The sequence below is a fragment of the Stenella coeruleoalba genome (assembly GCF_951394435.1).
Source record: "Stenella coeruleoalba genome assembly, chromosome: 2".
Taxonomy (NCBI): Eukaryota; Metazoa; Chordata; class Mammalia; order Artiodactyla; family Delphinidae; genus Stenella; species Stenella coeruleoalba.
Window position 1 is genome coordinate 150,838,161 of NC_137147.1, and position 17,749 is coordinate 150,855,909.

At 42.6% G+C, this 17,749-nt stretch overlaps 1 protein-coding gene across 3 annotated transcripts in view; it reads left to right on the top strand.

Moving 5' to 3' along the window:
- NEDD4 (NEDD4 E3 ubiquitin protein ligase) overlaps positions 1 to 17,749 on the top strand; it is a 193,645-nt gene that overhangs the window by 15,601 nt on the left and 160,295 nt on the right. The window contains exon 2 of one of the 3 annotated variants that reach the window (XM_079910495.1): positions 835 to 969. In XM_079910495.1, coding sequence (XP_079766621.1) covers positions 928 to 969 — 42 coding nt within the window. In that variant the 5' untranslated portion in view covers positions 835 to 927. Of the gene's footprint in view, positions 1 to 834; positions 970 to 2,030; positions 2,146 to 12,214; positions 13,967 to 17,749 lie in introns of those variants that run through there. The other 2 variants (XM_079910494.1, XM_079910493.1) reach the window with 2 other exon arrangements.

Sequence of the window (17,749 nt, forward strand, 5' to 3'; positions counted from 1 at the left end):
TGTTACACCAGGTAGGTGCCTCTCAAGACGATGCTTGTCCTCTTCAAGATCCTGGCCCATGACAATGGAATATTACTCAGCCATAAAAAGAAACGAAATTGAGCTATTTGTAATGAGGTGGATAGACCTAGAGTCTGTCATACAGAGTGAAGTAAGTCAGAAGGAAAAAGACAAATACCGTATGCTAACACATATATATGGAATTTAAGAAAAAAAAATGTCATGAAGAACCTAGGGGTAAGACAGGAATAAAGACGCAGACCTACTGGAGAACGGACTTGAGGATATGGGGAGGGGGAAGGGTGAGCTGTGACAGGGTGAGAGAGAGTCATGGACATATACACACTAACAAACATAGTAAGGTAGATAGCTAGTGGGAAGCAGCCGCATGGCACAGTGATATTGGCTCGGTGCTTTGTGACAGCCTGGAGGGGTGGGATAGGGAGGGTGGGAGGGAGGGAGATGCAAGAGGGAAGACATATGGGAACATATGTATATGTATAACTGATTCACTTTGTTATAAAGCAGAAACTAACACACCATTGTAAAGCAATTATACCCCAATAAAGATGTTAAAAAAAAAAAAAAGATCCTGGCCCATCAGTTCCTCCAGAAACATAATGGATGCATTTTTGGGTCAAGTCACAACACAGCCTTAAAATAAAGGAATATAATGCCTGCTCTGGGAGGAAATATTATACACATTACCGTAGCTGAAAGAAACCAAGACAGCATAAGCAAGAATAGATCTTGAAGGTGTTGACTACAAAGGGCAGACTATAAAGGCTGGGTGAGGGGAATTTATTAAAATGGGCTCATTCTCTTCTTACTCAGAATTTAGAGTCCTGAGAAGAATACCTGGATCTAGTCTTAATATGCTGCTGGGATTGTTCCTTGAGACTTGAGCGTGACTGTGGCATACAGCAAATGAAGAAGAGGGGTCCAAACAGCCTTCGCAGGATCACTGAGGTAAAAATCAGAAAGCTCGGGGAGGGAGGAATAATAGAATTGGTTTATAATCAATAAACTCATCTGAGAACTCACCATCCAACTGTATTCCCTAAGAGGACAACAGAGGGCACCTTGCTAAGGCAATAAGGAATGCACTGGCGAGGGGGCTCCTAATGGCTTTGGGTTCATTGGCTAACCTCTGTAGGGCAGGGATGGCAATAATAGATATTATCATGAAACTATATTTGTAAGAGTAGGGTTCTGGAAGCACAGAGGCCTGTGAACATTACTACAACGGGCAGTAAGGTAGCAGACTTTTGGTGTTCTTCTCTAAGAACTAGACCCTCAGATCTGTGACCCAAAAGGTGGAAATGGGCTAGACTCTCTCACAATCATCTCAGTGACTCATTTGTGGAATTTGTGTTCCCTGCTTCTGCAATTTAGGCTCTGTGGGATTAGAAGTCCTAGTTCTTGAAATGGTGTGTGGGGATGCTTCCTTTAGGAGACAGTAACAGTTCCACTATACCTGAAACTATGACTATCACTTGGTCATTTTGAGCTTTTCATAATAGTAGGCCCATAGACAAATGAGGGAGTTATCATATGTGGGGGGGGAGGGGTCAACTCTGATTCTCATGAAGAGCTAGTTTGGGGCTATACAAGAAAGAGCATGTGTGGAACTCAGGGGATTCACTGCGGCATATCCTAATACTGGCATGTCCAATGATAACTGTAAATAGTCTATTGCAACAACGATGGCCTGATAAGGTTAATACAACTGACGGTTCACAGCCCTTGGAGATAAAAATCTGAGTCACCACCAGGCAACAACACAGACTTGCTGAAGTGCCGGCCAAGGGCGGGGGCAATCTGGACTGGGTATTTTAGGAGAGAGATGATGAATATTAATTACTACTCTGAGCCCAGTTGCTGCAGTGGGCGCTGCAACTAATCCTTGTGTTGGATTTCTTTTGCACTCTGCTTCATATGTCCTCATATCCTCTCATCTAGCCTTTACTTCAGTCCTGCTGCAGCAACCAGCTGTGTGGAGACGTCTTCGGGCAGTGACTTCCTTTGGTTGCTTAGCAGGCTCTCCCCTTCTGCACCCAGGCTTCACTGTCACTCCTGTTTAAGATGCCGGCTGGAGCCTTCTCAGCCATGCTACACGGAAGCAAATCTGGAAAAGTAGGAGAGGTAACACCCCTCAAGACAACCCCTGTCCAGTGGGGAATGGAAACCCATGGATAAATACTCCTTTCTTGGGAAGATAATTCTGAGGTATGGGAATTCCCTGGCGGTCCAGTGGTTAGGACTCCATGCTTCCACTGCAGGGGGCCCATGTTCAATCCCTGGTCAGGGAACTAAGATCCCATAGGTCATGTGGCACGGCCAAGAAAAAAGAAAATTCTGAGGTGTATTCTGCATGGCTGTTCAGGGGACTTTAGTGAGACTGAGCCCCACATCAACTCAATAATAGTGATCAAAAAAAACCATTACATTGGTTTTACCCCCTTCCCTGTTTTACTCTTCTCCTGCCCTCACTCATGTTCCCTAGGATGAGTAGTATGCTGGTCAATGTTTTTTCCTTGCTCTCTAGGAAAAAAAAAATCACCCTGGTTTGTACCATTTGCCCATTTCTGCAGTTGGATAGAGATATGCATAGTTGGTCCAGTTGGTCCTTGGGAGCCAGTAGGAGCTGAGTCTGAGCACACTACTGCTCGGGAGCATGACCCCAAATAAACTACCTGCCTACCAATCTTTGTCTCAGAAGACACAGGTGGCTTAGGAGGGACGAAGAGTTACCTATCTGTCTGAGCCAATAAGCAGAGAGTGGTTGGTACACCGACATTAGCCATGGATACCAATAAGACAAAATATTATAATGAGATTGGAGGGAGAAGAATTTCTATTATATAACAAATTGATGGTGGGAAAAGGGGTAGGGGGTAAGAATTTGAGGATACTCAGAAGTTTCTACTGGGTAGATAGTAATGCCATTTCCAGACACAGAGAATATAGGACAATGGTGAGTTCATCCTTGGATCTATTAAATTTAAGGGTTTTTAAAGATATTCAGGCAGAGTGTGGAAGCTGTGCACAATATTATTGTGAAATGTTATTGTTGATAATTACTCATTATTCCTGGAATATCTCGCCTGCCTCTCTCTTCTCCAACCCAGGCAGCAGTGAGCAGTGCTTTCCATATTTACTGCCCTCAGGGGAGGGCTGTTACTACAGAAAAGAAAAGAGAAAGATGAGTCCATGTTCAGTTTATAAGTTTCAAAACAGAGCTTTGAATCTCCTAGTAGAAAAAATAGGTTGAGATAAAAAGGTTGAGTTTCAAAAGCCTGGATTTTGAGCGCCAAGAGCCAAAGTTGATGCCATTAGCATCAGATTTCGATAGAATGAATGATGATAAAAGAGCCAGTTTTCCTACCCTTAAGAGAGAGTTGGAGGTGAAAACAAGATATAGTTGAGTGTCTCTGAGAAAGGACCCTTCTCCCAGCCTACATCCTCACTGCTGAGCTATCAGTAGGAGACAGTGATATAATTCCCAAATAATGGTGGAGATCTGAGAGAAAGTGTGTGCCCACTTCCTATCAGGATCCCTATGAGATGGTAAGCCCCAGGTAGTTCTCCTTGGCTAGCATACCTAGCAGCAAATAATAGCTATAGTAGAAATGATGATAGTGTGTGATCTGACAGTGTGCTGGAGTCCAGCTGCCAAGATTTCAGTCTCCAAAGTAGTAGGGGATAGCATGCAGAAGTTTCCACAATCCTAAAAGAGGGTGGAAAATGGTTGAGAGAGGGCCAGTGAACCAGGAGAGCCCGTAGAGATGGGACAACAGCCAGAGAATGATAGGTGACCTGACAACAGCTAGAATTACAATACGGAGGGATGACAGGAAAAAACCAGTCACCCTCCTCCACGGCCATGACCACATGTAAGCTCCTCGTACTTAGATTCTACTCGTGAGAGAATGGGGAGAAAAGAAAAATAATCATTTGATTGAGTTAAAGCCTGAAAAGACTGGGGAAATCTGGAATGACTACATCTTTACACCTAAAATTTACCATAACTAATTACTGTAACTTAACCAAAATTTACCACACTAGAAGATTAAAAGAAAAAAGGCCATCTCAAAAGATACAGAAGACATTGTTAAGTAAAATTCAGTGTCCATTTATGACCAGTAATCTTAGTGAACTAGGAATAGGAGTGAGCTTCTTAACCAAATAAAGGCTAGAAAGAAAAAGACAAACCCCAAATGAAAACAAAATCCAAAACCCTACAGCAAATATCATTCTCTTTAAAACCAGGAATAAGACAATTATGCCTGTTATCACCATGTCTATTTGTTAGACAGGACACTAAGATAAAAAAAAGAAACACAAGTTGAGAGGAATGGAAAGGAACAAGCAAAATTGTCATTCAAAGATGCTAATGAATGTCCGTGTGAAAGTGAAAATAATTATTTTAGACATAATGAAGTTGAGGAAGTTTGTTGAATACTAAGGTAAATGTACAAAACTGTTGTATTTTTGTACACCAGCAATAAACTATTAGGATGTGTAATAAAAAAAAGACATTAAATTTACAGTAGCAAGGAAAAATGCAAAGTATGTTGGGATAAATGTAGCAAAATATATGCAAGACCACAGTGGAGAAAATTGTAAAACTTTTTGAAAGACACTAAGATTTATTTATCTTTAAACTTTACTTTTTAGAACAGTTCAGATTTACAGAAAAATTGTGAAGATAGAAGAGAGAGTGCCTATCCACCCCACCCTCAGTTTCTCCTGTTATTGCCATCTTATGTTAGTATGGTACTTTGTTGTAATTAATTAAAAAAACCTTGATGCATTATTATGAGATAATAGAAAATATATCTGCCCCCAGTTCCCAGCACAGAGCTCCTAAAACCCTTGGCATTTCCTAAGTGATAAGAGCACTAGGAACATCTGTTGTTCTACTATTGATCTTTTTGTTTTGTTTTGTTTTGTTTTTGCGGTACGTGGGCCTCTCACTGTTGTGGCCTCTCCCGTTGCGGAGCACAGGCTCCGGACGCGCAGGCTCAGCGGCCATGGCTCACGGGCCCAGCCGCTCCGCGGCATGTGGGCTCTTACCGGACCGGGACACGAACCTGTGTCCCCTGCATCGGCAGGCGGACCCTCAACCACTGCGCCACCAGGGAAGCCCTACTATTGATCTTTGATCTCTGTTCCTGACACAGAACTTCTGAAAGCCTTGTAATTCTCTGGGTGGTAATTTTGTGGGTGATAGGACTGTCTTTTGTTCTAATGAGACAACTCTGCATGGGTTCCTGGATGAGGGCTGGGAGAAGGGAGAATGGCTGAAAATGGAGTCAATGATAGATAATGCTGTGTGATGAAGCCTCCATAAAATCCCAAAAGCATGGGGTTTGAGGAGCTTCTAGGTTGGTGAACACATCCACACTGTGAGGGTGAGGCACCCCAGCTCCATGGGGACAGGAGCTCTTGTGCTTGGGACCCTTCCAGAGCTCTCTTCATCTGGCTGTTCATCTGTATCCTTTATCATATCCTTTAATAAACTGGTTAACGTAATGTTTCCTTGAGTTCTGTGAGCTGCTCTAACAAACTAATCAAACCCAAGGAGGGGGTCGTTAGAATCTCAGCCTGTCCATCAGAAGTACAGGAGATAACCTGAGCTTGTGACTGGTGTCTGAGGTAAGGGGAGGAGGGTAGCCTTTTAGGACTGAAACTTAACCTGTGGAATCTGATGGTATCTCTGGCTAGACTGTACCAGAATGAAGCTGAATTGTATTGTATCAGAATGAAGCTGAATTGTAGGACACCCAGTTGGTGTTCAGGAATTGCTTGTTGGTATGGGGAAAAAAACCTCTACACACTTAGTGACCGGAAGTGTCAGAAGTGACATGTTCTCTGTATAGGTAAAGGAGATACACGGGGGAGAAACACAATGGGGAAGAACTGGATTTTTCCTTCCATAGAAAGGAAGAAACAGGATCTTCCCTTTACAATAATTATGAACTAAAATTCATACTTTATTTAGACTTCTGTAGTTTCTACCTAATGTCCTTTTTCTGTTCCAGGATCCTATTCTGGATACCACATTACACTATTACATTTAGTCATCATGTCTCTTTAGGTTCCTCACAGCTGTGACTTTCCTTGTTTTTGATGGACCTTGACAGTTTTGAGGAGTACTCATCAGGTATTTTGTAGATTGTCTATTAGGATTTGTCTGAGGTTTCTCTCATGATTAGACTGGGGTTATAGTTTTTGGCCTCACAGAGGTAAGGTGCTACGTTCATCCCATCATATCAAGGGTACATATTATCATCACTTATCACTATTGATGTTGACCTTGAACACCTGGCTGAGGCAGTGCTTGTCAGGTTTCTCCACTATAAAGTTCCTCTTGGGGCTTCCTTGGTGGCACAGTGGTTAAGAATCCGCCTGCCAATGCAGGGGACACGGGTTTGAGCCCTGGTGCAGGAAGATCCCACATGCTGCAGAGCAACTAAGCCCGTGCGCCACAACTACTGGGCCTGTGCTCTAGAGCCTGTGAGCCACAACAGCTGAGGCCGCGTGCCACAACTACTGAAGCCCACATGCCTAGAGCCCGTGCTCCACAACGAGAAGCCACCGTAATGAGAAGCCTGTGCACCACAACAAAGAGTAACCTCCACTCATCGCAACTGAAGAAAGCCCCGCGCGCAGCAGCAAAGACCCAACACAGCCAAAAATAAATAAATAAAATAAATATAAAAATAAAATAAATAAAGTTCCTCTTTTCCCCCCCTTTCCATACTGTAACCTTTGGGATAAAATTACTATGCTTATCCCACACTGTAGCAGCGGTAGGTCATGCTCCCCTTCCTTGGGGTGGAGGGTGAAGTATCTACCTAAACTATTTTGAATTTCACACAAAGATTTGTCTCTACTCACCCATTTATTTACTAAATGATTTATTTATATCATTACAGACATGTATATTTATTTTATACTTTGGGTTATAATCCAATATTTATTTATTTTGTTGCTCAAACTGTTCCAGCTGTGGGAATTGTGGGTTTGATTTTTTTGAGCACTTCTTTACTTTCTGGCACTAAAAGATGCTCCAGGTTCATCTTGTATATTCCCTGCCCCAGCCCTAGAATCAGCCTTTTCTCCAAGGTACCTGGGTTCCTTTTATTGGAGATATTTATTTTTAACCAGAACAATGTCATTTCTTTTTAAAAAATAATCTGAAGCAATCTATTTATTTATTATTTTTGGCTGTACCAGGTCTTAGTTGCAGCACGCGGGATCTTTGTTGTGGCACGTGGGATCTTTAGTTGCAGCATGTGTCCTCTTAGTCGTGGCATGCAGGATCTAGTTCCCTGACCAGGGATCGAACCTGGGCCCCCTGCATTGGGAGCATGGAGTCTTAACCACTACACCACCAGGGAAGTCCAGAAAGTATAAAGATATTTGTTCTTGTACCATTTGAGAGTACTTTGCCAACTTGCTGCCCCATCACCTTCTAATACCTTAGTGTGTACTTCTTATGAACAGGATCATTCTCATCTACATAACCACAGTACAATCATCATAATCTGGCAGTTAACATTCATACATTACAACCATTTAATATATCCTCAGATATAGTCATGTTTCAGCAAATGTCCAAATACTGTCTTTTATAGCAATGGGGTTCAGAATCATGAGTTGCCTTATTTGTCATGTCTCTATGATGGTTAATTTTATGTATTAACTTAGAGGGTGTTTTTGGATGAGATTAACATTTAAATTGGTAAACTTTGGGTGAAACAGATTGCTCTCCATAATATTGGTGGGCCTCATTCAATCAGCTGAGGGCCTGAATAGAACAGAAACACTCACCTCCCCTGAGCAAGAGGAAATTCTCCAGAACACAGTTTTTGGACTTCATATGTACCATTGGCTCTCCTGGGTCTCTAGGCTGCTGGCCCAAGTTCAGATTTTGGATATGCCAACTTCCATTATCCTGTGAGCCAATTCCTTACAATAAGTTTTTATATATACACATACACACACATATCCTATTGGTTCTCTTTCTCTGGAGAACCCTGATTAATACGATCTCTTTAATCTCTGTCATTTTGGAATAGTTCCTCAAATTTCTCTGACATCCATGTCCTTGACATTTCTGAAGATTACAAGCCAGTTATTTTATATTATGTCCCTTAAGTTGGATTTGTGAGATGTTTACTGATGATTAGATTCAGGCTGGGCAGGAATAGCACTGAAGTCATACTGTGTTCTTTTCATTGCATCCTATCAGGCTGTAACATTTCTATTTGTTCCATTACTGATGTTCACTTTGATCGTTTAATTACAGTGGTGTCTTTCAGCTTTTTCCCTTATGTACACAACATCAAACTCTAAAAATCTCACTTGCCAAACGTTGAATTTACCCATCTATTAGAATTTACATCGGTGTGGACTCATAGTACTGGATTTATTCATTAGATTATAATCTCATCGTACTGGATTTATTCACTGGATTGTAATCTGTTGCTATCACTTTATTTTGGCGTTCAAGTTAGTCTGTATTTGGCCAGTGGGAACCTCTTCAAGTGGGCTCCTGTGTCCTTTTGACATGTCCCCATCATAACGTTCATTACTTTCTGGCATAACAAGATGTTCCATAAGAAGACCTTATAAACAAGACTGTTTATAGTAGCATTATTTGTAATAGTTAAACAAAACAACAATAGAAAATAATCCAAAAAAAAGAAAAAAAATGGGAAGCATTGACTCTCATTGCTGAAGTGTAAAGTTCAAACTCCTTAACATGGCATGGAAGAGAAAGTTAAAGCAAGAAGCACTGTGCTGTATTTGGGTTTCAGTGGGGAAAAACTTTTAGAATTTACTTCATTAAAATAAAAAAAAGTATAATGGGATCAGATGTTTAACACCATAATCACAAACTGACATTTTTGTATTTGAATGTAATGCACCTTTGGGAAAAGATTAGTAATATCACTGGTGCTTCATTTATCTCAAGTGATACAAACTCTGAACCATTATTAAATTTCAGAGCTGCCACTGTAATTTATCTAAACATTGTGCTGTAAACATCTGAAACAGCTAAATCATATAATAAAAGGTCTTTACAAATTCAGAACAAAACCTGGAAGCACCCCAATGTCCAACAACAGAAGAATGATTAATGGTGATAGAGTCATCCAATGGAATATTACACAGCAGTAAAAATAAATTAACTACCATAAACAAATCAGTGTGAATCAATTTCACAAATAGAATGGTGAGTAAAAGAATCCAAGTCACTTTATGATTGCATTCATATAAAGAAGCAGACATGAACAATGCATTATTGAGTAATACATACATCTGATGAAATAATTAAAAAAACAAGAAAATGGTAAACATAGAATTCAGAATAGTAGTTATCTTTTGGTGAGTGGAGAAAAGGAAATGGAATAGGAAAGCATGAAAGAGGTGAAAAAAGTTGTTGGTAATGTTCTTTTTCTTACAGTGGGTGATAAGTATATTAGTGTCCAATTCACTGTTATTCTTTATACCTTACCTGTTTTTATAATCTTTTGTATGTACTCAGAATTTAGTTTAAAATGTTTCTATAATTTTGGACATGTTAGACACAGTTCCTGTGTTGTCTAATATAGAGGTCACTAACCACAAGTGACTATTTAAATTTAAATAATTAAAAAGTTGCACTAGCCACATTTCAAGTGCTGAATAGCCATGTAAGCTAGTGGCTACCATATTGGCAATGTAGATATAAAAAGATTTCCTTCACTGAAGCAAGTTTTGTTGGACAGTACTAGACACGGTGACTATCTCTGAGAAGAGGCTCTGAGAACTCCCTTCCCACACTTGGATTTTCCCTTAAAGGTTAGATTCCTGGAATCCAAGAGTGGAGGTGACCTGTGTCTTGGGTACAGTCTTACACGGAAAGCTTTACAGAAGTGCCCACGACCCCTACCTCATTCCAGAGTGGAACAGCAGCAGTACCGTAGAAGTAAGGCAAAGGGTAGGCTGGAGATAGGCCCCATGTCTCTGCAGCCACAAGGGTTGTTCCCAGCCTGTGGAAACAACCACAGGAACCAGGAAGGGCCAGGAGCAGATAAAAGAGGTCGGAGGACCTGAAGGGGTTTTCATCTTTGAGCTAAAATGGCCTGTATACCAGAAACAGATGAGAGTGCTGATTTCTCCAAGGATGCTGCAGGGTGAAGATGCTAGGGCAGAGACTGCTAATTCCCTTCCTATATCCATTCCTCTCCAGGAACAGAAACTCAACAAGCCTTCCCAGAAAAAAAGTCTCTTCCTGTCCTGTATTTAGATACAGCCATGTGACTCTGATTTGTTTTTTTGTTGTTGTTGTCTTTTTTTTTTTTTTTGCGGTACGTGGGCCTCTCACTGTTGTGGCCTCTCCCGTTGCGGAGCACAGGCTCCGGACGCGCAGGCTCAGCGGCCATGGCTCACGGGCCCAGCCGCTCCGCGGCGTGTGGGATCTTCCCGGACCGGGGCACGAACCCGTGTCCCCTGCATTAGCAGGCCGACTCTCAACCACTGCGCCACCACGGAAGCCCTCATATCTGTTTTAAGAGTTTAAGTAGAAGGCTCCGTTAGCCTTTCTTAAAAATCGAGCATGAGACCTGAACTCCTTTCTTTATTCCTTCCTCTATCTTGTTGGCTACAACATAGACGTAATGGTTGGAGCTTTAGCCTCTCTCTGGACTATGAAGATAAGGGCCACACTCACAAATGGCAAAGCAGCCAGCTGTAAAGTTCCTGGATTTCTGATGTCTTTTGTGGAGCAAAGTAGCCATATTTACCCTGGCCTGCCTACCTCTAGACTTTTATAGAAGAGAACAATATAATATCTATTTTTTAAATCCTACTAGTTTGGGTTACTAACAGCCAAATGTCATTCTAACTGGAGACCGCAACTAGAGACCAATGGGATCAAGGATGCATCTACGAATGCCAGCGTGGAACGATGAAGACCGTGCCGTGCCCTCCATCCCCAAGATGATGTTGCACCACAGCAGCCTACTAGAACTTAGAATCAACCTTAGAGGAAAGAGGGTTGAGGAGGAACACTGAGTTGATTAAGATTAGGTTTTTTACTACTGGGCAGACAGGAAACTTGAGGTGGGGACTAAGTTCTGTTACAGAATTAAATAGTAACATTCATAGTAACATTATATAGTAATATTAAAAGTAACATTCCCTGCACTACTGAGCTCTGGGTCTGAGATAGACTCTGCAAAGACTGTAGCCGAAACCATGGCAATGGCAATGGCAATGGATGAGGTACAGGGAGTTTAGAGTGGAAGAAGAGGAAGAAAAAGTGAAACTTAAAGAACTCAAACATCTAGTATCAGAAGACAGGCCACCAGCAGATATTATGGAAGAGAGAATTAAAGGGTAACTTTCAAAAAGGACTTTTTTTTTTTTGGTATTCCTTACAGAATTAATAACCAACATTAAAGTATCTTTCATATTGTTACCCTTGATAGATCAGTTATTTAACACCAGAATTTTTTATCTCAAAGACTCATAAAATGAAAACAACTTCCACTTCTGCATTACAATTAATAGTTTAGGCAGAGATAAAGAGGTTTAGGTACATAGACGATTAGGAGGTCTTGACGAGGTTTACTGATTTCTCATTTGTTTACTGTTCCTTTATCAGTTTGAAGGCTCATGTAAAAAGAGATTTGAAGGGAGAACAGGTTCACGAACAAGAAATAGCATGGTGATGCCACTGGAGGTTGCTAGAATTGCCTAGCCTTTCACTTGGGGGCAATCTCTAGCAGAGGTGTGAGGCTGGGAACAAATTATTATGCACAGTATCACATTCTTCAAACACGCCTCTTACATGGTTGTACACATACATAGTTATTCAAGTCAAATCAACATGAACTTAGTTGAAGGCAGCCTAGGTGGGCAAAAAGCCTGCATGAGTATACCATGCAATTGAGCGACATGTCCAGTTGAAGAGGGGTTTCTCATTCTACACAGCTTTCTTGATGGTAGTAGTGATTATTGGACCACCAGCTAATACCACCTTCTCTATTTGAACTTCCTTATAATTCCAGGTACCAGATGCACAGGGCCTCTTCTAGCTTTTGGCTGGGAAATAATAATTACTGTAGTTCATCATATGTCAGTTAACTGCCTGCTTAATTCTTATTATGATTTTGGATTCAGACAGAATAAGTAATCATGAGTCAAATCAGTGGTATTTGGAATTATCTTCACTATTGCCTATTGGCTATATGAGCTGATGCTTTACTTTATAAACCACTGGGATTTCTGGTTGATTTTATTACCAGTTTTAGGTTGTGTGTATCCTTCTCATCCATTCATTAAATTTTAGTAGGAGGATGGAAGCTATTTCTATATCTGTTTGAAACCATGCCCTGAAATGACATGACTGTCCTACTTCAAATATTAAAATGTGTATCAGAAAGAGATTAGGGAAAAGTATTATTTCCAAAATAAAAGAGCATACTAAATATTTTCAGATTTTACTCCTAACCTACTAAAAAACACAAGTATGTGACAGTTTATAAAACAAAGACATTTATACTATGATAGCTTTTTAAATTTAGTTAAGCCAACAATTCCTGACCTTTCTGGAATTCTACATTCATGTTTACTTAATTGCCACTTCTTTCTGCCTAATACAGATGATAAAATTTGGATGATGTATTATTAATCGAATTTTCATACATAACACAAATGGATCCTGCCAAACATAAAGTACAACAGAATCTTATATAACAAACCAGTAATACTGGTATTTTAAATTGTTTATTCTGTATTCCTTAAGGAAAATTTAAATTAGATTTTGAGATTCTAGAGTTTTGCAAATTTCTGCAACTGTAGGAAAAGGACAAGATACTAATTCTGGCTTAGACAATGAGTGCTTATCATTTTCCCCATTCTGTTTTTGGGTGGTTTGTTTGGTAAGAGTCTTCCTGTGACTGTGTAACTACAAACCCCATCAGACATGACTATAAAATAAGCATGATTATTCCATAGCACAGGAGGTCCTAGTTTATTTTCCCCCTTCTTCGCTACCTTCCAGTGGTGCTGCAGATCAAGGCTTACTTAGCTAAGCAGATTTAGAGCGTTAAGCCTGGAGGCTGAACGTTATTGGGAGGCTTTAAAGATGGACAGACCATATGACAGGAAACATTGATTGGTACGGTGTTTACAAATCACAAGGAGAGAATTTCAGATCCTGAGTCCAAGACTGATGCGATCCCTACAGGCCTCCCCGTTTGCTACCATGCTCAGGCTGGGCTTTGCCTGGGCGTCTCAAGGTCCAGCTTCTATTGGAATCGGCAGCCTTAACTGACAAAAAAGCGGTCTGATTTTTAGTTTGTGGAGAGAATAATATTAAGCTCTCCTGATCCCAGGTGGCTAGTCAGAGGCCGAGTTCTGGGGCGGATCTCAGTGAGACTCGTTGCCGACGAAAGCCGCAGCTTTGTTTCCCCGGGGAAGGGCGGACGTCCTCCGGGCGCCACTGCCGGCTCGGCGCAAAGCCCTGGAGCCGCCTGGCTCCCAGAGGCGGCCGCGTCAGCCACTATCGTCCTGGCGTGGGGACTGAAGGCGCGCCCGCGTCGGGCGCGGGCTCCTCCCACCCGAGCCCCAGCACGCACGTTTTCCCACCGCGCGCGGTCCCCGCGCCCAGAGCCCCACGACGCGCGCCGCTGCAGAGGCGCGGCCGGCCTTCCCCGCCCTGTTTCCTCGTGCCATGCCGCCGGCCGGCCGCTGGGGTCGCTGTGCGCCCAGGGGAACACCGCCCCCTCTTCCTCCAATTCCTCCCGCCTCCTCCCTCTCCTCCTCCGCCTCCTCCCTCTCCTCCCTCTCCTCCTCACTACAGTTCCCACTCTCTGGGAAGGGGCGAGTGCGTCCGGTTTGCTGGAGCCATTCGGAAATGGCAACTTGCGCGGTGGAGGTGTTCGGAGTCCCGGAGGACGAGGTGCGAGGGTCGCGGGGCTGCGGGGCGAGCTTCCCATCGCGCTGCCCATCAGCCGAACGGGAGGAGGCGACGGCGGCCAGAGGGACTGCTGTCAGCGCCCTCCTCCCTCTGTGCGAGCTCCGGGAGCGCGCCGGGCGCCGTGGGGACTCCCGGGGCTGCCTGGCGCGCGCAGGCGGGTGGGGTGGGGTGGGGTGCTTTAGGGAGCCGCATTTTCTTCGCGAGCCTGTGGAGTCTACACCCCGCTCTTCCCTGGAACTGCCGCCTTCCTTGTCATTTTCCTTCAGGAAGTGATGAGGAGGGGGGCTAGGCAGCCAGCGGCGTGAGTGCGCGGGGGCACGCGCAGCACCCCGCCTGCCCCTTCCTGCCACCCCCGGCCGAGTGTGCGTGAGCTCCGGGCGGGGGTGGGGCGGGGCGAATTTCCCTGGAGCTTAGCATCCCGGCTGTTGATTAGCCTGCTCTGGCAGAGAGGCCCGTTGGGCTTAACTTTATGGACTTTGACCTGAAGACTTACAAGAGAATTGTCATTAGCTGTTTGGGTTATTTCTTTTTCATTTGAAATCCTTTAAAACCCCTTTACAGGAGACGGAGATGGGAAAGCAGGCAGATAGGGTTTTTTCCCCCTTCTATTTAGCAGCAAGTGTCAAGTGTGGAAAGTTCACACTGTGTTTCACTGGTCTTCACTGGTATTTTAAAAATTAAGCCAAAAAGTATAAATATTTAAAAGAACTTCCCACAGCTGTTCACTCAAAATTCTGTGATTTGAGAATTGTCTCTTTTCAGCTAAATAACTTAGGCTGGTTATGCCTTAACGCTTATTAAAAATAACGCTACTTGTAAAGAGCAGTTACATTTTAAGTGAGATGTGCCTTCCCTGTGTTATTGGTGATTGTCTCAAAAATGGGAATGGGTGGGAAATGAAAGGCTATCTAGTCTAACAGTGACAAGTTAAGTTTGGGAAAAGATTTTAAGCATTCTTGTTCATTGACTAAACTGTCATATGTACCTGCTATCAGGATTAGACCCAGTTAACTGTAAATCCTTCAGCCTAATTTAGATTGATTGCTTAGATTTTCTAAGAGTGTTGGAATAGTGCCTTCTCTTAGTAACTTGGTATCTTCAAAAAACATCTTTTATAAAGTGTCTTTTACATTTCTCTTGGAAGTTCTTGGTTTATAAACAGTGGGCAACTTGCTGATGCAAGCAAGTTATCTCCGAGCGTTTTGAGAATGATTATGTGATGCAGTTAATTTCTTAGTTATTGCTACCAGAAGAGAAACAAAGTGATGGTGGACAAATGGTGGCAGCTCAGCAGTCCCTCAGGAAGGACAGTCAGTATATGGCTGAAGATAATATTCTAGCTAATGTTCCATTATTGTTCTGTAGAAGAGATCAGAGGAAAATAATGCAGTGTTGAACCTGCTATGATAGCTTTCTTCTTATCAGTCCGATCTCCCTGCTTGCTACAATAAGTTGTTCAATGCAGATAATCTCAAACTGGCCTCCAACCCAATCAGGCTGGCCTTGGACTTTCTTTCCCTGTTGTTACTACTCAGAGGTAGGCTCTGCTATTCCAGATTTCTCATATCACCTTTTTCCAGCAGAACCAACTGATCATAGCATCTTGCATCTTCTCTCTCTCTTTTCTCTGAACAGATTTGTTTTCAGTTGTCTGCTTCTCATATCACTCTTCTGCCCAGCTGAGATAAATTGAATCATGCCAGTTGCTGGGTGGTCAGTAAGCATCCGGGACTAAGGGCCCTCTGAACTGAGGTTTTCCTGAACTGGATGAAGGATTTGTACTTCTGGGCAGTTTCACTCTGTTCACGGGGGGGGGGGGGGGGTGGGGGGGGGGGTCCTAGTTGTCAGTCTCATGACTCAGATTTCCCTCCCACTCCCCTGTTCACTTTTTCCACTTAGAGGAAGAGAGTGAGATAGGCAGATGAGAGACACGATGATGAAGTGTCATCTTCTACTTCTTCCATTGTAATTTGGGTTATTCATTCGACAGACGTTTTTTAGCTGTCTGTTATGTATCATGCAGTATGCTAGGCACTAGGTACACAGAAAAAAGAGCATCTGCCTGTTTTGTGAGAAGCTCAAAGTCTAGTGGGAAAGACAAAAATCACTTGTTTTCTGGTGGAGGTTGCCATCTCATCACTATCACTTGCCTTTTATTTTCTGGTCTATCACAAAAGTAAAAGTGGGCTTAGAAAAGCAACCCCCCCCCTTCCTTTTTTGGGAAGAAAAACACTGCAGCTATGTCATTTTCTAAAACTCACAGACTAGTGATTATAAGATAGGTTTGATATGACAGCAAAAACAGATGATTCTTATTTTAAATTTGAAACTGAAACAAAGAAAAATGAATAGGAATGGGATAGAAGATAGTGAGAGAAGTGTAATTTAACCAGTATATACTGAAGAGCCGCTGAGTCACACTGTATGAGCATATTGGTGCTGAAGAATGCCAAAATTTAGGTCATTATATCTCGCTCTCACTTTGGGGTGGGTTTTAGCTCTTCTTCCACATATGTGTCTTTGAGTAAGAGATGGTCCTGGCTCCATGCATAGAATTTTGCCATTAAAGAGTAACAAACTAAGCAAGTAGTATACTATAATTTATACGAAGTTTGCTCTGACAGTCTCTTGGGATTAACAGTAGAGGATAACTCCCGCCCAACTGTGGTGAGGAGTGTGGTAGATATGGGGCCTGCCATTCAGCATCCCTTCCCCCTTCATTTCAGTGGATTTCCCTGTTATGCAGAGGCTGGAAAGCTAAACACCATGTTTCCCAGACTCTCTTGCACTTACCATTCAGCATCCCTTCCCCCTTCATTTCAGTGGATTTCCCTGTTATGCAGAGGCTGGAAAGCTAAACACCATGTTTCCCAGACTCTCTTGCACTTAGCATTCTGGAAAGAGGTTGTGAAATAGGTTTCCCAATGAGGTGCACCTACTTGAGATTGGGAAGGTGAAAATGGAGTGGGGCATAACTTCTTGTTTCCTTGTTTTTTTCTGCTGACAAGTGTAGTCATGTAGACATTGAGTTTTTCTACAAAAGTGTTTCAGTATCTGTAACTTGGTTTGTGGGTATTGACAGGAAGTTACAGAAATAGCGGTCTAGATTTGGTATGTTCTTAAAGTCAACAGATCTGGCGGTGGCTCCTGATTACCTACCTTTCTGACTCGGGTACATGTAGCAGCTTCCTGGGTAGGCCAGTTCCGAGGTGTTTTCGGGTCCTCTGAAGACACAGCCTACAGCCTGCCTCTGCAGCTCTTCTAACAATTTTGGAAGCACCTAATTCCCTGTATGAGCATCTTTTTTCTTAAAATATCTAGAGTAATTTCTGTTTCCGACAACTGAAACCTGACTGAAACAAGGAAGAGAAGGAAGGAAATAAAGAGGAAAGGGTTGAGTCTCCATCACCAGTTTGGGAGTAGAGTTTGCACATACAGAAGAATGGATGCCTCTCATGCTGACAGCTACGTCAATGCGTAAGAAACAGGGTAACAAAGAAGTGTATATTCTGACACTTCTAGACCCACTAACACTGAGCAGAAGCAGACCCTGCCTATCCTGGCATTGTACTGAGCCTGAGAACAAAGTTCCCAGCCTATATTCACTGCACACAAAGAAGGAGCAGCACAGTGTGAGCAGCAGCTGCGTTAGTATCTAACCCAATCTTTCATGTGTTGTTTTTGCCATTATGGCTTTTTTGCCACTTTTTAATTCCGGCATCATTCTAAAGTATTTTTTGTGGGTTTCCATGGGAACAAAGAAGT